The sequence below is a fragment of the Ruditapes philippinarum genome, unplaced genomic scaffold (assembly GCF_026571515.1).
Source record: "Ruditapes philippinarum isolate M1 unplaced genomic scaffold, ASM2657151v2 ctg1480_1_1_1_1, whole genome shotgun sequence".
NCBI classification, from domain to species: domain Eukaryota; kingdom Metazoa; phylum Mollusca; class Bivalvia; order Venerida; family Veneridae; genus Ruditapes; species Ruditapes philippinarum.
The window spans coordinates 197,035-217,115 of NW_026857013.1; the positions used below are offsets into that span (position 1 = coordinate 197,035).

At 30.9% G+C, this 20,081-nt stretch overlaps 3 protein-coding genes across 4 annotated transcripts; all 3 read left to right on the forward strand.

Annotated features, from left to right (window-relative positions):
* Positions 1 to 3,209: 3,209 nt before the first annotated feature.
* On the forward strand, positions 3,210 to 6,452 carry LOC132748463 (contactin-6-like). The gene is made up of 4 exons (XM_060738086.1): positions 3,210 to 3,312; positions 5,135 to 5,323; positions 5,682 to 5,975; positions 6,430 to 6,452. Exons 1-4 carry the CDS (start codon positions 3,210 to 3,212, stop codon positions 6,450 to 6,452), a joined length of 609 nt encoding a protein of 202 aa, XP_060594069.1.
* Positions 6,453 to 6,471: 19 nt separating this feature from the next.
* Positions 6,472 to 15,494, forward strand: LOC132748462 (uncharacterized). Of its 2 annotated transcripts, none has more exons than XM_060738084.1 (14): positions 6,472 to 6,822; positions 7,119 to 7,397; positions 7,785 to 8,075; positions 8,979 to 9,290; positions 9,920 to 10,213; positions 10,639 to 10,941; positions 11,134 to 11,269; positions 11,928 to 11,974; positions 12,215 to 12,259; positions 12,642 to 12,698; positions 13,989 to 14,045; positions 14,545 to 14,592; positions 14,861 to 14,911; positions 15,189 to 15,494. In XM_060738084.1, the coding sequence occupies exons 1-14, from the start codon at positions 6,495 to 6,497 to the stop codon at positions 15,245 to 15,247; spliced, it is 2,307 nt and encodes a 768-aa protein (XP_060594067.1). In that variant the 5' UTR covers positions 6,472 to 6,494; the 3' UTR covers positions 15,248 to 15,494. The 2 variants fall into 2 exon arrangements, with proteins under 2 accessions (XP_060594067.1, XP_060594068.1); XM_060738085.1 differs by having other exon boundaries at positions 6,517 to 6,661.
* Positions 15,495 to 17,166: 1,672 nt separating this feature from the next.
* On the forward strand, positions 17,167 to 17,623 carry LOC132748464 (protein GVQW3-like; the record flags this gene model as incomplete). The annotated part of the gene is made up of 1 exon (XM_060738087.1): positions 17,167 to 17,623. A coding segment is annotated over exon 1 (457 nt), but the record flags the coding sequence as incomplete, so codon positions are not given.
* Positions 17,624 to 20,081: the final 2,458 nt, after the last annotated feature.

Genomic DNA, 20,081 nt, shown 5'->3' on the forward strand with positions numbered 1-20,081 from the left:
TAAAATTCAACATTTTCATATGGTATAGTGGATATTAAGGTACATATGTATAATCTATGTGTTTATACGGCGTGATTATTGATGCTTCAATATAACAAGTTGTCTTTAAATGACATGTACAGAATCGCGTCTGCTTCCGCGGGAAAACAGTGGATGAAACTAATTAAAATGCAATATTGACAGGGTATCAGAGGTAATTAAGCTTGCATGTCACATGATAGCATATCCTAAGTGTGATTATACGGTAATTTGTTAAGAAAACTAGAACCACTAAACATGAAAAAATATTAAATAGAAGGGATTTTAATTATTACACACCCAATAATGCTGAAGGATCGGAAATATAATTATAACAGACTAGAAAAAAGATGAAAATATATCATAAAGAGGGATAGATTGTCGATGAATTTCTGTTTATTATGAAGGTCTAGATTGCATGTAAAATCACTAAATCACTAATTTTTAGACAATAATTTCATATGGTTTTCATCTGGTTTTAACCGAAGAGAAAGGATGTTACTTTGCAATGAAATAATATAATATATTTATAAAATATTTATAGGTTTCATTGAAATACAATTATTATGTTGTAAATGTATTATAACTCTAAATTTAGGCCAAAAGGCAATAAATTAATAAGAAATGAAGCAATAACATCACAGTTCATATTTATATCACGCCTTTCAGGATAACAGTGCGATTTAAATGGTAAACAACACATCAATTTATACTAAAACTTTGCACATTTATGACTGGTATGCAAATTTGATAACATAATTTGCTATTATAGTAATCTCATCTTATATATTAATAAAAATGTTTACACTGCACTTTAACGATGTGCCAAATAGCCAGCGATATATTTCTTAATTTGAAAAGTACAGAAATAAGTTAAGTTCTTAATTGTTAAACGGAAAAGAAAGAATTTGTATCTATATAAAAATGAATCACTACTGTAGAAAGATTTAAAGCAGTTATATGTGGAATTTATTATTTCAAGACACACAGTGTTTAAGTGGATTCAGACATTTGAAAATGGAAAATATCAGCAGAATTGAACCCTCGTTCTGGTATGTCTAAGAGCTCCATTATCAAGGCTATTACCATTTTGCAAACTTTTGGCCGAATGTGATTCGCTTTTGCCAGTTACAAAACTATCAAGTTATTGTCCATTGTGCAGAAATGTAAAATAATAATTCACACTTTTGCTGTGCTAGCTACTCATTAAGCAGCAAAGACAACAAAACCATAAAGATGTCCGGTAACAAGCATCAAGCTGTAGAAGAAAATAGAGAAACAAAAACGCTCATAGTGATGCTATCAGATGCTATCTTTTTTGGACGAAGCACGTCTGTTATCGGTTTGACTTCCTGTAAAATTAATATGGAAGGACTGAATATAAAAAGAATCTTCATTGGTCATTTTAAAATTGCAAACTAAAATCGGCGAATCTCATTGGTCATTGTAAAATAGAATGTGAAGGACAGTTCTAACCATTCTAAATAAGAAATGTAAACAATAGTTATTACGATTCTAAAATATTTTTTTAGGATAGCTCTATGATAAAATGTAAGGAATAGTTTTGTCACTATAGAAAAAAATGTAATGGATAGTTCTTAAATAAAATGTACAGGAATGAGAAAAGTTCTTTAAATTTTAGATTAATTTGTAAATGATTACTAAATTTATAAAGTCAAAAGGAAAACAAGTATAAGTAAATTTAAATTGTTCTTGCTTGAAAAATCATCAATATCAATATACTGTACTTTAATTTCAATGTTTGCAAAGTGGGTATTTTCTTAATAGCTACGAGACATTATTATCATACCATTGTTATGCAAGCATTGCTAATATTTCTTTTTGCATTGAAAACTTAAAATATTTTGGCATGTTAAACAGTTATACTGCGGTCGAGTATCTTTTTAAAAGAGACTTCTTGTGTTTTTTTTTATTCTAGTGGACTAGTTGCCTAAAATACCGTTGTGATTTTACAAGAATATTTTATAAAAGGAAGAGAAGGAGAATTTCAGTACGAAGAGAGTCATACGTCTATACTATGCACCACAACAACACTTCTCACAAGCGTGATTTTATACATCTGTACTGGCTTTACGAAATGTAGAAATTGTACAGCCTTACTAAAGTGAAATAATTTTTCTTATGTATTTCTCAGGAGCAATAAATGCTTTCTGAAATTAATTATACTTTCGGACAATCTCTTTGCAGCTCCGTTTATGAATACATCCAAAAGAATGTTAAATAAAGCATTAGTTATATATACAGTTTGATAAAAAAAATTATGCAAAAGTCCAGGAAATGCATCGATCAATTGCTTCAAATTTTAAGTTGTATCAAACTTGGTCTTTTATTACCGGAACACATTTTTTAGCTTCATTTCCAATGTATATATATATATTGGAAATGAAGCTAAAATATATATATTGGAAATGAAGCTAAAAAAGTGTTCCGGTAATAAAAGACCAAGTTTGATACAACTTAAAATTTGAAGCAATTGATCGATGCTTTTCCTGGACTTTTGCATAATTTGCCCTGATGCCCTATCCATTTATACAAATCCTTGAAGCTTTCTTTCAGGGTTTGGTAGCATTTACCAATTGTACTAAGTAACGGGGTTTTAAAGCTGCAAAATCAATTTTGCGATGAAAAAGCAAAGTCAATTCAAAACAAATAGCCGGCGAGCAATTACATTTCTTTTCTGGAAAATAAAATTTCAGAATATTGCTGTAAACCTTGATGTGTTTATAATTATTTTTATTCTGTTAAAACTGTTGTTACATTATTTTTTGCATTTGAAAATATTCTAGCATAAACAACGTGACAAAATTGAATTATGTAAGAACTTCAAGTTTTAGTTTTTAGGCTTTTTGGCACCAGTTGAATTCGTTTGATTGATTTCTCTTAGAAATAAGCTATCAAGGATGAAAATAAAAAACACGTTCTCCATATTAACATAAGTAACACAGTTTGATAAAAAAATTGTACTTAAACATTTTGAGTATCCCCGTCAACATAAGCGAATAAATCCATTCAAATTTTAACAAACAGAAAAACGATAAAACTTCCTTTTGAAATAGAAAATGTGAAACTACATGTGCTTTATTAAAGCATTTTAGCTAAAGCGGTAATTTAGTGCAATTGTCTTGTCGAATGTGACTAAATCATTATTAAAAAAGCGTCATTTCTATAAAATGGATAATTTACAGATAAAATCATCATTTGTGAACAAAAACCTTTATGCATTATCTAGAATTTTGGTAACAGTGGGATGTCTATCCCTGGTGATAAACGATGGTAAGAGTATCTAAACTAAAATTTCAATTTTCAAGTAAATATAATTTCTAGAATTTATATATTTTGTATCTTGATTTAACAAAATACGATGCGCCATTGGATATTTGTTTGTTCGCTTGTTGCAAAACAGGCGTTATTTTCAAAAGAAAAAGAGTGGAAAGGTATGAGACGAGGTAACACAAATACTAGTTTTTATTTACATAAACTATGCAATTGGACAATTGTAAATGTGCATTTGTCAATATTTTTACCTTTCAAAAGTGTGTCCTTATAATGAGCACAAGGTCTAGGAATAGTTTTTGTATTAATCATAAAAACAATGTTTTTCGTTGATTCTTGTCTATACTCGTAAACACATTATTTCAAAGAGCGTGTGTCATCTTATTGGTTACGTGTTATAATCATTCTTCTAATAAATAAATTCATTTAGAAAAAATATGTTTTCAGATTTTTTCTGATTCTCGCTTTAGAAAACTATGGGATAAGTATGGGCGTTAAAAAAATTTTTATTTAAAAAAGTCAAAATTTGTTTTTAAACATTTTAAAAATTATATAAAAACCTTGATTTTTTTATTGATAAAACGTTTTAACGTTAATATCTTTATTTCCCAAGTTTTTGAAATTAAAGTAAATTTTTTGTTTTTATTTTAGGAAATTGTAAAAAGGTCGTTCGTTGTTTTCTGTCCTGAAGGGGTTTTAAAATTACAAATTATTGATATGTTTTTCCCCATGGTTTTTAAAAATTTCTTTTCCCCGGGGGAAATTTAAACAGTATCAAAATCCCTATAGGTTAAAATGGAATCGTTTTTCTGGTTTTAAACGTTCAAAGGATTTGTATGGGCTGTAAGAAGACAACTTTTTTTGTGGTTTAAGGTGTAACCAAAAAACAAGTAAAAAATTGGGAGCAGGCAGATTTTTTCATTGTAAAAATTAGTTTTGGTCAAGGTTTTGTTAGGGATTGACCTCTTAAAAATTATTCAAAAATAAAGTTTTTGTGTATTGTTGTGAATAACATGGATTAAAAATCTTTTCTGATCTAAAGAAATTTTTGTTGTTGTTTTTTTTGTTATTTTTTTTGTTGTTTTTTTTTTTTTGGGGAAACTTATTTTTCCCTTTTTACTACATGCACGTTTACTTTAATCTGTTTATGTTTTGGATAAACTATTTTTTTTGACTGTATTTTCATTCCTGTGGGAAAAAATAATTTTTGTAGGAAAAGAAGAAATGGTCGTTTTTTGAAAAAAAAATTGAAGTTGTTTTGAAAAATTTATGTCGCCCTGTGCGCATTTTTTTGGTTTATTTGTCCCAGACAGTGTCTTATAAATGGCAGAAAATGTAAATGCCAAAAAATTTGTTCAAGTTTTCTGAAGCAATGGGGGTTTTATAAAGGAAAATGTTTGGGGTTTTGTCCGACCCGGGCAAAAATGGTTTGGCATATTTTGTTCGCTCATTGGAGACAATAAAATTATCGAAGCGTTCACTTAAAATTACTGTGGTAATCAAATTCTTCTTTCTTAATTTAAAAAAAGTGAATAAAATTTGAAAGAAAAGGGAAAAAAAAATTTTCTATTCTCTAAATATTTTGTTGAAAAACCGTAAATTTTTAAAATATTTGTTTTTTGAAAGCGATAAATTAAAGAAAAACTGTTGTCCGTCAGTTTATTTCTTAAAAAAATTTATTCAAATTTTTAACCTTTAAAAAAGATAATTTAAAAAGGGTTATGAATTTTTTCATGATTTTGATCCCCAAAAAATATTCCGAAAAATTTGGGTTTGGGGACTTCGTGTAATGAAAACGAGGCCAAATTTAATGTTCAATAAGCTGGAGGCAACCCTCTCCCAGATCTCCTATGGGAATGCAACAATGGAAGTTCAACAAAGAGAAGTAATGAGTCAACTGTCACATCATCTGTTTCGTGGGTGGCTAAACAAGGACAAAATAAAAAGTGTTTCTGTAGGTCTTTACACTCAGAAAGTAATCAGTCCGTTGAAGTTAATTTGGATGTTTTGTGTAAGTTTAACATTTTGAAGCATCTTCGGATGTTTAGTTACACGTGCTTAATATATAGTGCGACGTTAAATCAATTGAAAAATATTGCCATTCGATATCTTCAATACACATACATTAGACCTTCAAAGCCCCAACCCCGTTCACAAATAACCCGATTTTTCGAGATCTAATTAAAGTATTTTGCGAAATCCAGAAAAACAATCCTAAACTGAATTTTTGGTTTCCATGGTAACTGCAGAATTTCGGACCTAGTAACCTTTACTGTTTGTTTTTGTTTTTGTTTTTTTTTTTGTGGGGGGGGGGGCATTTGAAATAGTAATGTTTCATTTAAAAGTTTAACTGATGTCATATATTTCAGTTCCACCAAAAGTACCAAACGTGTCAACAGATTCGGTCAATGTTGAAAGTACGATAAACAAAATTATAAACACGTCACTTGTTATTCATTGCAACAGCACAGGTAACCCGGAACCAAATTTTATTTGGTTGCTGCCAGACAAATCAATTTCAAAAGGTGATGCACTTATAATAAACCATATAGACATGTCAAATAAGGGGACTTACTATTGCAAAGCAGAAAACATGTTGAATCCTTCAAATGGCAATGTTGAAATTGGAAGAAGCGAAGTATCTATTGATGTCCATTTATTGAGTATGTTACTTTCTTTTATCATTAAGCAATCGGTTAAAATTTCGATTTAGTTATAATTTTCATTTCGATAAAATTGTAATTCCATTATTTTGCACTTGATACAAGCATTTATTTACTTCGTTATTAAATGAATTTATTTTTTAATTTCCGAAATCACCAAAAAAGATTAAGAAATTGTAAAAGATTCGATCTTGTTTCGAATTCAAAAAGATTTGAGTTTTAAACCCCAGAAACCCGAAGGGTTTTTAGTAAAACAAAACAAAAATAGAATGTTTTTCGAATGTTACAAAGTATTAAAAAACTGCCGGTTACAATGCTGAAATCGGGGATAGCCCCAAAGGAAAAGCAAAAAAAAGGTGTTAATAATTTACTTATCAAAAAAATTTTTATTTTTAAGTTTTTTTAATTTCAATAACTTTTTATAAAAAAAATTTTTCATTTTTTTTTTATTTAGAAATTCAAAATTTTAAAGTGTGAAAATAATAATCCTAGTAGATAAGAGTTTTGTTACAATGATCAATGTCATTATTCCTAGATCCGCCCAGAATACCAGTTATTCAGTTTGAAGTGAACAGACAAGACAATGCTAAATGTATTTCTGAGAAAACAGAATTAAGCGCAATGGAATATACAGACTTTTCAATGATGTGTGATTCCGAAGCAAAGCCAAATGCTTCCTACTCATGGTACGGTCCAATAACAGCAACATCGAAATATCTTTTAACTCATAATATTACCAGAGACAAGAAGGGTAACTATTCTTGTTATGCTTTTAATACAATGGAAAGAACTTTTGGTGGTATCAAGAGGGGTGAAAGCCATAAAAGTGTTCGTTTGGATGTTCTTTGTGAGTTCTTACACTTTGTATATGTATCTATAATATATAAACATGATTAAACATACGCAGTTATATAAATTGATTTTTACTTATATATACACCTACATACGAGGTTACGCCAATTTCATTTTATATTTTTTAACATATGTTAATTAAAATAAAAAAGTTATCACATTCCAACATTTTCATTGTGCTAAGAATAATTTTATTCCTGCCTTGGCCTTTACGAAAATGAAGTATTTGATATGCAGTATCATACAATTAATGTTCTTTACTGTTCAGACTGTGTTGTATCTTAAACCTAGATCCTCCAGCAATCGGCCGACTTGCGGATATTTCTGCTGTTGAAGATTCAACTTTAAATGTATCTTGTCCTGTTACTCCCGGGAACCCAGCCGCCACTAATGTCTCGTGGACTACAAATGAAAACAAAATAATTTCGACGTCAAAAGAATTGTATATACACCAAATTAAAAGAAAAGATGATGGATTTTACAAATGTTTAGCAGTTAACAAAATGAATCCAAGTTGTGAGAATGAAACTGAAGGAGAAGTCAGTAGAAGCTTTCATCTAAATGTCGTTTGTATGATGTTAACATTTTTCCTAAAAAAGACGAGAATCTGAATTTAAATAATAATAATTCATTTTTCAATATTCATTTCAATTTGTATACTTGAGAAATGTATGTTAATGTCAAAGTGACGAGGGAACTTTTCATCCGTATATAAACATATTTGATTAAATTGCACACATATTTATAATAAATATCACTCAGTGCCAATTTTTACCTGCATCAGATCATTGATTTTTAAACAATATAACATGAATCAATTAATAATCTGAACAGACCTTTGCAACTGTGATTTTGTTTACATTACCTTTATTGTGTTTTAGGCAACTAGAGAATCATTTAGTTCTTATTGAAGAAACCTGTTTTTATGCTTGTAATTTAATTTAGGATTGCTTTCAGATAAAACAACAGTAACGAGTTTGTATGTAAAAGGCAAACATGGTTTAGATCCAGTAACTCTGCGTGAAAACGATTCGCTAGAATTAGTCTGCCAAACCGAAAGTAATCCTAAATCATCGATAACAATATATTTCAAAGACGTTATCCTTATCTCTCAATCTAATGTTAATACACTGACATATTCAAAAGCTACGGCCTCGTGTTCTAATGATGGCATATATACTTGTGTCGGGAGAAACATTCATAATGAAAAGGATCCATCACGAAATCACCTGACTTTACATATATTATGTAAGCAAATTGTTCAGTTTGTACATAAGTTGTTGTTGTTGTTGTTGTGGTTCATTACTAAGAGGATATTTTTTCATTTGAGTGAAATATGGAAAATATTTTCACGAAACATGATAAAATGCAACATATTTTCACGACCCTGGACGGCGAGTGAAAATATGTGGCATTTAATCATGTTGAGTGAAAATATATACCATATTTCACGAAAAATAACCTTTTTATTTAATTACGTTATCAAAGAAAATGATTACGAACATCCTTGCTTGCTACGCAGCTGCAATTGTACAGTGCGCAGTAAGATAATTATTGTCTTGTTTTGCACGCGAAATTTAGCGCTAAATTGTGACGTCACGTAAACAACTCTTTAAACGTCTGTACAGCGTTTATAACTGAATTAAAGATATTGGTGTTCGGATTTATTATCTTAGTTAGACTATTTTCTATCATTCTAGATAGTTTTCAAAACAAAATTCAACAAACAGTTGTTTTATATTTATCAGATTTTCAAACAAAATGGCGAAAGAAGTCCCTTAAAATAAATATGAGTTTTGACTCCGCCCACTTTCATATTTATATCTCATTTTTATTAAAAAAAAATTAAATAAATTTGACTGATATAGCACCATATTTCATGGGTGAAATTAAATAAAAATCGTTATTTTACATGTAAATTTTTTACCAGAGCTTAATCGCTTATTATATACTGATATACTGAGGTAATGTTAGTCATGTTCGTAGATTCTAAGGTAATCAAAATTGGTATAAGTTAGATATAAGCTTGATCACTTAATGTGAAATATTTTGCTAAACAATCCAGCTAGGATAACATTCGTATAACAGTTTGTATAATAACATTTCATACTGAAGACAGACCTAACGCCATTATCATATTAACTATTTAAGGTTCTCCCCGTCCATCTCCGGCTGTGGATTTACAAGAACATATATTTACATCAGAAAGGAAAACAGTGGTTCTTACCTTTGTTGCATTAGCTCATCCAGCTCCTACAAAAGCGGGCTTCAAGTGGTTGAAAGAACAACAAAAATCTATCTGGATATATTTACAAGAAAGTGATCGCTTTCATATCGTAACATCGGGTTTACAGACCAATCTTACAATTTCCAACGTCTCAGAGAAAGATTTAGGAAATTACCGCCTTACTATAGAAAATTCCATTGGCATATATGATCAGTCGTTTCATGTTTTAAATGAAGGTAAATTATTTATTTTCAGTCTTCAACTAGTTAAAGTCAGAAAATGACGCTGAAATTTAAATAAGATTTGTAGGCAAATAAAATTCAAAACATAGTTATGCTCAGAGTGCTAATTCAAATAATTGAGCTGAGTAGACAAAGACATATCTGATAAACAATGTTATTTAATCGTTCGATATGCATATGTTAGGGCCTGTTGTAACGGAACTGCATTATCAATTGGTGGGTCATTAAACCTTAATGAATCTAACATAAAATATATTAGACGTAAAATACAGGCGATAGATAAGTTAATAGTAAAAAACATGATATTCCTATCTATCGAAATAATGAGTCTCTATATTTTCAATTTGACAGTGTTGTATAACTTCCTTTTGACTGTTTTAATGTCACATCAGCTTCGTTTGTGTAGTGTGATGGTTTTGAAATTCATCATGTACATTCACTAAGTGCTGTGAAAAACAAAGTCAACAAGAAAATGAGGTATTCAATGGACGCATCACCCAACACAGGACCAGCTGTTGTCACTACACTTATGTTGTCTTTGTATCATTTTAGTTCTTTCAATTGCACCATTTTATGGTTTGTTTCAACATTGTGCTATTTTGGCTGATTCATTTTCTTTTCAGTACCACCGGCAAAACCGACACATTTTGTAATCATAGATGATAGTCTCACAAACTCAAGTGCAACCCTGAGTTGGAAACCTTTTAAAGGATATGACAAAGAGCAAATATTTATTTTACAGTACAAAAAAGAAACTTTTCAACAGTTTACGACTATCAACATAACTGATAATGGTGGTTTAGAAATGAATCATACAATTATGAATTTGTTAAGCGGTACACGGTACCTCGTGCAAATTTCAGTTGCCAACGGCTTCGGAAGATCAGACAACGTTACCTTAAGATTTCAGACAAAATGTATGGAAAACCTATTGTCTTAATAATCTAAGCAACGTATTTATGATAATGTTTCAATGCGCTTTATTTGATGACTTTTTTATTAATATGATTTATTCTAAGCATTTAGGAAAACCATATATGATCCAATTTCTTTCAAAGTTTTCTCGTTATGTTATTTTGGATAATACAAAATAGTTTTATTTAAATCAGGATCTTTTTTTAAAGAAAATTGCTAGATTGTAGAAATTTGAATATATTCACTACAATTCAGCAAAAAATACTATTAGAAAGCTCTAGCTATACTTTTCATTAAGTATATTTTTCGTACTTTGTGCCTTTATTTTTACTAATTATGCATTGCATTTGTTTATAAATTCCATTTAGATTCATATATTAATTAACCTAAACTACATTGCTAATTTGGTAAACAAATATCATTTAAGCCAAACCAGCTTCTTTTGAAGAATTGATAGTCATTGAGCAGAGTGTAACGGAAACATCACTTACTGTACAATGGAAGCCAGGAAATGATGGGGGTGACAAACAATTATTTGAAATAAATTATAAAAAAACAGATAGTGAGGAGTGGACACTTTTGTTGACTGATGATATGGAGACAAGTGATTATATGATAAGGCAATATATTGGCGGGCTTGAGAGAGGTTCAACATATCAATTGTATTTGATGGCAACCAACACTTATGGAAATTCGGACAAATCTGAAATAATTGAGTTTCAAACGAAACGTGAGTGAATAAATTTGGTTCTGGTTTATTCCAAAAGTGTTAAATCAAGTATTATCAATTAAATGCGTTCTTTATAATCAATGACTCAGCTGGTGAAGGAGAATAAATGTCAAATATTTTCTATTACATCAAATGCTACATGTTTTTCTATAGAGCTACAACAAATTAATGTATTTTAATCATATGTTGTAGGATCTAATTCATGTCAATGTAAAGTTACACAGTCATTTATCATTTGGATTCTCGCTGGCCTTCTTGCAGCAATTACATTGGCTGTTATTTCAGTTACTTCTACAATTTGCTTAAGACGAAAATACTTTTGTCGGAGGTAAGAAATAGAAGACACTATTTTATTACATGCTTTTCGGTGGTTTATAGAAATATATCAGTGATATAAAACTGGTAATTTCACTGTTTGAAACAGTGAAATTACCACTTTGATAATTTCACTGTTTTGAATTTAAGCCCCTTACGTTGTTTCAGTGAAATACCAGCGTGCACAGTACTATGACGTCACGTTGTATTATTATTTGGCGCGCTTTTCATTCAGTATTAGGTTAAATGTCTTTTTAAAACGTTTCTTTTCATATAATAAAAAGAAAATTTGTTTAGTTTAGTGTAAGATCGAAATATATTTCACCTTGTGAACACCAAAAGTTCATATTTCACTCGTGGCTGCGCCACTCGTGAAATATACCTTTTGGTGCTCACTCGGTGAAATATATTCCGATCTTACACTGAACTAAACAAATATCCTCTATATAAACTTATTTAAAAGAATACAGCCACTACGTTTAGTACACAAGTTTTCTATAATTGGTTTAGTCAATCAGTAATGAGTTATGAAATGTGTTTATTTATTTCTAATTTATTCCTGTTATCATCGAAAACTTTTCCATGTATTCAGTTTACTTTGATTACCATAGCTTCACTACTCAATAAAAAACAAATGAGTATTATTTCTTTTCATCGCTTTCATGAAAAAGATTAGCAGATGAGGATAGTATCACTTCAAAGCAGGACCGCATGAAAGGTATGTGAACAATTACCTAGATAACTGCTTTACGGAGTTGTTGTTATTGTCGTGTTTCCACGTTTGTTTTATTTTATTTTTTACAATTTACCATCCAAAAATAAATGCATTGGTTCTTCATCTTATTTTTTCAACCCTTATACATGTATAATATATATATTTAATGATTCACGCTTAAATTTATCTTAAAATGTTTGTTATAATATATGTGTAATAATTCATAATCTATAACTTTATCAGCAAACAGTTCAAAGGAAATATATGAGGAAATTAAACAGGAGACAGGTGAGACGATTGATTACAGAGTCTATGTAAAAAGCTATTTCTAATGTACATATTCATTCCACTTGTACAAATATACATACAAAATAAACATGCCTTCATAATGAAAAAACACATTATACAATTATTCTAATTACGCGTACATAATCATTTATGTAAAAGATTTGACTTAATAACAGTTTTGAACTTATTTGAAGCACATATTGCGTGTTTAGATTACTTTATGATTTAAATGAATTTTATAATACATGAATGTATTTTAAACGGCGAGTATAAATATTATACAGGTATACGTATTTACAAAACATTTTATGAAAGATATGCAGTGATATACAATACTATTTATAATACGAATGCTATTAACTTAGCTTGTCTTATTTTAAAGGTACAGAAATGGTCAATTTACGACAGAAATATGAAAGACTTGACACACCAGAAAAAGGTGAGTGTACTCGTAGATGAGGATATGATTGAAATTCTCTTCATCTCTGAAAGTTATAGGCAACAATAAACATACAACATATTACACAAAGCTTAACGCTTGACAAACGCCAAGTAATGATAAAGACTTGAAAATTGATTTATAATAAAGTATGAAATTGTGATAGTTTTCATAATGTATAACTAATTGCCAAGCCCTTCTACTGAGTTGTATTGTTCTTTTAAGATCCATTCATTGCCTTGCAAGATTACTGAATACCAAAAAGTAGTGATAAAGGAAGTTATTAACTGGATAGCATTTATTACCGCCCATAAACTTATAAAGGATTTTCCCGATTATCTTCGTTTTTATTGAACACTTTCTTAACCCATTACTTCATGAGCATTTTGTGAAAAATGGCTGTTTTCATTGAAAAGTCTCCCGTTACAAGTTCAAATTGCTATAATACTATAAAAACTGCTTCAACACTAATCAAACTTGGCACAAATGTTGACTGGACCATTGCCCTTGCAACAACATGCTCAGGCTTAAATTTTCTGTTACCATGGCAACGAGGGGACATCTCAAAATTGCCAAAAATCACTATTTTGCGTTGATTTTTTCCATCAAAATTGATTTCAAAGTGCTGCAACTTCTCAATGGATTGAGATAGAGTCAAATGCTTTTCAGCGTTGGTTACACGTTACCTTATGATCAATCTGGGGTCATTTACAGCCTCTCACAAGTCCAAAATTTTCTTGGCGATGAGGGGGACTCCGCCCCCCTTCAAACCCCCCAAACAGAAGGGGGCACATCCCCCTTCTGGCAACCCCCTGATGTATCTTTTGGCTGGGGGGGGCTGCGCCGAAAAGAGGTCACTTTTTTAACAACATTTCTCAAACAAAAACAAGTGTTTGGGGCCTCAATAAGGCATTTTTTCATCATTTGAGACAACAAAAAGGGGGGGTGAAAAAGGCGTTAAAAGGCGTGTATATGAAGTAATGGGTTAAAAAAAAAACAAAAAAAAACATTTTATTTAAATCTTCATGCAAATAAAAATCAAAGACAATTTAAATTATAAGTATACAAATGATCGCATTTTGGATTAGTTTCTTCGTTGCAAGTCATTATCAATTTCTAATTCGACTCATATCAAGTTGTCTTCTGAGGGAAAGTATCGTACACGGTTTTAATGTTTCTGTTTTCTGAAAATTGATTCTGCATAGTTTAACTGATTCATAATTAGTAGAAATAGGATGGAGGAGAGAGAAAGAAGTCCTGAAATGATTTTTTTTCTTTGGTGCCAATTAGGTGATTCCTCCAACAGCAAATTGGTAATATATGAAGACATCCATATTCCGACAGAAAGTAAGTAATAACGTTAACATATCGTTTACAGATATTTAAGATATTTTGAAAACAGTTTTTTTGCATATCACACAGGGCATTCTATTATTTACACCGGTGCAAGGAAAACCTGTATAACATTCCCGTGTAAGACAAGTTGCTGTTTTATATTACATTATTCCCGCGCGTCTTTTATGAATGAAGTGTTTTCTAAGGATGACGTCATTCAGTGTTATGAATGAAGTTGTATATTTTAAATGCTGCAGCTAGCAAACAGTACTTTTTTCGTATTTCGTTACGAAATATGATTGATATGAAATATGTGAGAAAAAAGAACCAAATACCATCATTCGTCGCTGGCAAGCAAGATATTTCAGTCTGTACCGAGAGTCATTGTAAGACTCTTAAAATATCAAGAACTGCCGAGTCAATTTGTAGCCTATAAGGTTGTATGATAATTCAAAATCAATCAACAGTTATGACAATAACATATGTCTTATCTCATCTTTTTTAATTTTAGTAGGAGGAGAAAAAGAAAACAAAATGAGGGCGGTTGATGGATATGAAGGTAACAGCCATGAAATGCTCATACAAACAATCAGATGTGTTTATTTTCATACGCGCAAAACAAATGTTTTGGCTTATTAATCTATTATTATTAGGCGAACTATAACAATTTTTAAATGTTAATTTGAAGTATGTAATAGAAGGTCTGGCAAACGAATTACTGACGGAATTTTCGTTAATATTTTTGTAAATTTTACTTAAGATTTGATTGCACCAAGCATACCTAGTTGATTGGTATGGTATTTAATTTGCATGGTTTTAAATTACAGTTCCAGCAGCCTTCTCAGATAAAAATAAACTAATTAGAAAAAAAGAAGACGGTAAGTAGAACATTCATTACTAACATTAAGTTATTAAGATGCTCAGTTTTTAAAATTCAATGTTAAACATAATATAAGTGTGAAATGTTGCAAATGAATTTATTTATTTACTTTCTTATTTATTTATTTATTTATTCATTCATTTATGTGTTAATTACATAATTATGTAGATTAAATTGGATAAACAAACTCGTACAGTATGCTTTAAACTGAACTATACATTGATATGATGTTTATCTCTAACATGATATAAATAACAATATTTTACTGGTTTCAGACGACAAGTCAACAGGGAAAAACACCAATTTTACAGAGTATGTGAATCTCGAGTTATGAGCATCTGAGTTAACGACCACACAAAGACAACATTAATAAAATGTTACTTAACATATTAACAAAAAAGTACTAAATGAACACGCAATTGAACATTAAAAGTACATGTTAGTATCAGTTTGCCAAGGCAGTTTTGTCCGCAATGTCATTTTGTATGTTTTATTTATATGTTTAAGTCTATTTTTTTCTTTCTTTTTTTCCTTTTTTGTTAGTTATGAATTCTTTCCTTCGAATTAAAATACTAAGCTGACTTTTTTTGTATCTTCTTTTTATGTCTTCCAGATTCCTACACAGTTCTGTGTAATAACCTTAACTTAATAAATTTGCATATCGGGTAATGGTGTTTTGTAAGACCTAACAAGCAACTTTCTACTAATAAATAGACATTAAGCCACCGCAGCAAATAGTTTAAAATTACGGTTGCTTTAAACAATGTATTACAATAGCAATTTCTCGTAATTTGTTATTTCATTGATATATATGTATCGACAAAGCTTTGTAACGAAATACGAAAGTCGCTATTTGGTTTAAAATATGGCATGTATTTAGGTAAAGTAAACTTCATTGCATAAAGCATTTTATGTGACTTTATCATATAACTTTACCACGTGATTAACGTAACATTATTGTAGATCAAATTATTGACATACTTGTATTGACGCAACTAAGATAACAATTGTCAATTCGTACTGAATCTAAAACGACTAATCTATGTTTATGTTATCATGACGTACAATAAAGGTTTTCCTCTTTCCTCTCAATGTATTGAGAAAAAAAGTATTTTTTCCTTAGACGTAGAATGCGGGTAGGAGAAAAGTCGGTTGTATTACCGAAACTCATTTAAAAAGTTTAAGTTAAAAATTGAAACTTAAGTTTATGTTCCTTATTGCAAGTGGTGAAACTTACATGTCAGAATGTACGGCGGGACGTTCCAAAGAAATCTTCAATAAAGGTTTAAGGAAGTAAAGTTATATTTATTGAATAGCAAATAATACATTTTTTATTTCTTCATAATAGTCAGGGCCTTTGAGATAATTACCCTTATAAGATAAAAATAATTCCAGTTCTCAAATATTTTAACTAATTCACTATTCGGTCGTTTAAAACACTTCTTTCGGAGGTAAACTTAATGGTTGTGATTCTTCTAACTTCCTTTGTCTTATAATATATATGTCTATAATTAGTATTAATCCCATTTAGTATCCACAGTTGTGCACGATTAGGTCCCGAAATATATCTAGGACTATTTGGCAGGATATATTGCCGTTCATTTTTAGTAAAAAGAGAATGAGCCCGATTAATAAATCTGCATGAAGAGTAAAGAACTCATCTTGAGTAGTATAATTTAATACTGCCATAACGCCATAAACTTACAGTATGTCAAGTTTGAAAGTATGGGTAATTTAGAGCTATTAAGCCGGAAAGCATGGCAATTTAGTCGTATTTTGTCAGATTCATTGATTTCATATCTTAGTACGAGGTATAGTCAAAAAGTTTCCGGACTGGTCTGTTTAAAAAGATTATTAACGTCCGATTGTCATGAAATTTACCATGAAGGTATCTTTAACTAATTTGAGTAGCAACATGTATGGAAAAAATCAATTTAGTAAATATTTGGAAATTATTTTTCACATGAAACACGCCCGCAACCCGTGTACGGAGCATTTCAGAATTAATTTGATTTTTCTAGAAGTGAATAATACTCTTTCATGAATGTCTCAAAATACTGGCGCCAGAACGTCGTGATTTTTATACGTGACGTCAGCTGATCGTTACTAGTAAACAACTGTAAAAATTCAGCGTGATCGGATGACGTATCGCCATTTTGTGCACGATTATTCAAGCCACGTGAAAATTTCTATACGAAAAAATGTCAACCTCAGAAAAACGTACGGAGCAGCGGGCAGTAATAATTCTGTGCGATGTCTGGAATGACTCCGACTGATACCTGGAAGTTTTTGAATCAGACGGAGGGTGTTCATAATTGTTCTAAGACACTTGTGTTTGACTGGCACAAGCGTTTTAGGGAAGGTCAGACGGAAATTACCGATAATGCACGAAGCGGAAGACCGTGTAACGATCAGCGCTCAATCCAAGATGTGAAGGACCATATCGCCAAAGATGGGAGAAAGTCGATTGATGATATCGCAGACACCGTCGGGCTTTGTGATGGAACTGTACATAAGATAGTGACGAAGGATTTAAACATGAATAAGGTATGCGCCCGCTGGGTACCTGGGTTACTTACAGATGAAAACAAAGCAACCCGTGTAGACGCTTCCCGAGAATGTTTACGGCGATATGATAGAGACGGCGAACGATTCCTAAGGCACATTATCACTACGGATGAGACGTGGGTGAACTTTTACGACCAGGAGAGTAGACAAGAGTCGATGTTGTGGAAGCTAAATTCATCACCTTCTCCCCCCCCCCCCCCTCAAGAAGGCGAAAACCTGCAAGTCGGCGAAGAAAGTCATGTATATTTTCTTCATGGATAGCCAGGGATTTGAGGGGTCGGAGGTTAGATAAGAAGATGAGATCAAATATGCTGTGAGGTCCGCAATAAGAAGTTAAACTCCAGAGTGGTATGCAGACATTTACCGGAAGTGGGTACAGCGGCACAGGTAGTGTATTGAACACAATGGAGACTATTCTGAAAAAGCACGAACGTGACGGTAAGTTGTTTCTGGAATATGAACGTCACCTGAACGTCGTTAGCGTCGTCGACGTCGCCGAAGTGCTCCGTACGTGCCATAGTGTGAAACTTTAACGGGGTGTTAAATGTGTGTAACATTTATGAAAATCATTGACTCTTATATATTCATGCAGCGATTTCTCTAAATTTTAATGTGATATATGTCATTATTAAAACATACACAAAATAACAAAGTTATCGTAAGAGTCCGGGAACTTTTTGACTATACCTCGTATATTGTATTGATTTCATCCACACATATTCTATCGGCCGGCATTAGGCCTAAGGAGATGAAATAACTAGAATACATGTAGTTTTATAAGGTCATTAACACTTGGTCATTATTCTGAAAACACAGCCTAAAGTGTGACTCTGGTCAGAATATCTTCCTAAAATGTCATAGTTTTAAAAGTCGGTGTAGTTAAAAGTGTAAAAACATTATATGTGGTGTAAATTTTAAGGGAATGCAAATGACTGACCTTTCAGTAAAATACACACAACTCTATTAAACAATAAAATCTGTGGGACCAGAACAGTTGTTAAACAAGACGATTTTTTATGCAACTTTAAGAAAAAATGATTGGTGGATAATAGCTTATAAAAAAATTTTTCTCGAAAAACCATCGTGAACTTATATACCAGAAAGTCAATCTTTGACTGAAATAATGCACGAAGGGACACCTAAAATTTACTCAAATGATAAAGCTGTACAATCGACATATGACATATACAGATTCGGCTTGTCTTAAATCCCCTGTTATAGATTCAATCGCTCGGTTCCTTTCCGTAACTTTTTAGTTCACTACCCGTCTTTTTTGTGACACGTAGTGACTTTCGATAACATTTTTGTTTTCTTCTTTTGCTTTATGATTTACAACTTCTTCTGATTCTATAACCTTTTGCCCTCAGCAGGAACCATAGAAAAGTAAATGTATATTATTCAAGTCATGAATTGGCAATTGAGCCTCAAAATAGTTTATATATACTTAGTTCGAATCCACACTTGTGACACAATGACTATTCGGCAATGGCTTCCTTTAAAATAAAAGAACTTGTTCCTTTTATTTGAAAGAATAAAGAAAATATTATCTTTTCTTAAGTATCGCTCAAATTTAGTTTTGTTATAAAAGTATGAGCACGCTATCGCCATCCATTGTACATCAATTAATACTAAACCGATAATGAATTGTGCATATGTGCAATCTTACGCAAATATTTGATTATGAAATATTTATAAATTGTTATTTATTTCTAAGTGAGATCACATATATTTTATTTCTCCTCTTTGAAAAATTTATGTTTATTCTTTTTTTATTTTCTGTAATGTTAACAAACAAAAATACATGTATATGAAGAAACTATAAAAATGACATAAGAAGGTATCTAACGGTATAGCATGATGAAAAGTTTATTAATGAAATGTTGAACGTGGTATTGATCTTTTGTAAAGAAGCTATTCAACAAGGGTTACTCAGGGTTACTCAGGTATGTGCTCCTGAATTCTTAGAGAGCTCTTTAGAAACAGTGTCCGAGTCACATAAATAACCAAGTGTAAATCATATGAAAAGATGAAAACTCTTGACCTTCATTAGCTTGATAGTAGTTCCCAGCTGTCATTAAATTTATGTTTAAAAAAACATATTCCTACTTAAATGTTCCTTTTTAGCAATAAATCTTAGAGTATTTTTGTCTCAACGATAAGTATGCATTTTCTTACAAAAGGTGATTTTTGTATCTCATGTAATACAATGGTTTAATTTCAAACTGCCCCTTATCTGATCTATTTTAAACATGTTATAAAAGATTGCAAGATCACTTAATGTGACGGTTTGGTGGTTATTTATGATAGGTGTTAAGCAGGTAATTTTTACAAAACATACATGAAGTGAAATAAGCGCATTTAAATAATTTACCGGTAATGTGAAACTAAAACTCTACAAAAGACGACCTTGGCAAAGAGACAAACAGACATTATTTATTACTACGAACGAAAGCTTTGATTTCAACCGACTTTGTTCTTTCATAACGCAAAGTAATAAACAATAATTAAATATTTCTCAACATTATCTAAAATTAACTCGATTAAAAAATGTGTTTCTTATTTGAGATATTTTATTATATAAGTTGATCACGTTTCATGTT

Bases quoted from the DNA above. Each gene is read 5' to 3' on its own strand.
- LOC132748463 (XM_060738086.1), top strand. From the start codon at position 3,210: ATGGATAATTTACAGATAAAATCATCATTTGTGAACAAAAACCTTTAT. The intron at 3,313-5,134 runs GTAAGAGTATCT...ATGTTCAATAAG, and splicing joins ATCCCTGGTGATAAACGATG to CTGGAGGCAACCCTCTCCCA. The intron at 5,976-6,429 runs GTATGTTACTTT...TTTTTTATTTAG, and splicing joins TATTGATGTCCATTTATTGA to AAATTCAAAATTTTAAAGTG.
- LOC132748462 (XM_060738084.1), top strand. From the start codon at position 6,495: ATGTCATTATTCCTAGATCCGCCCAGAATACCAGTTATTCAGTTTGAA. The intron at 10,942-11,133 runs GTGAGTGAATAA...CATATGTTGTAG, and splicing joins AATTGAGTTTCAAACGAAAC to GATCTAATTCATGTCAATGT. The intron at 11,270-11,927 runs GTAAGAAATAGA...TTCATGAAAAAG, and splicing joins CGAAAATACTTTTGTCGGAG to ATTAGCAGATGAGGATAGTA.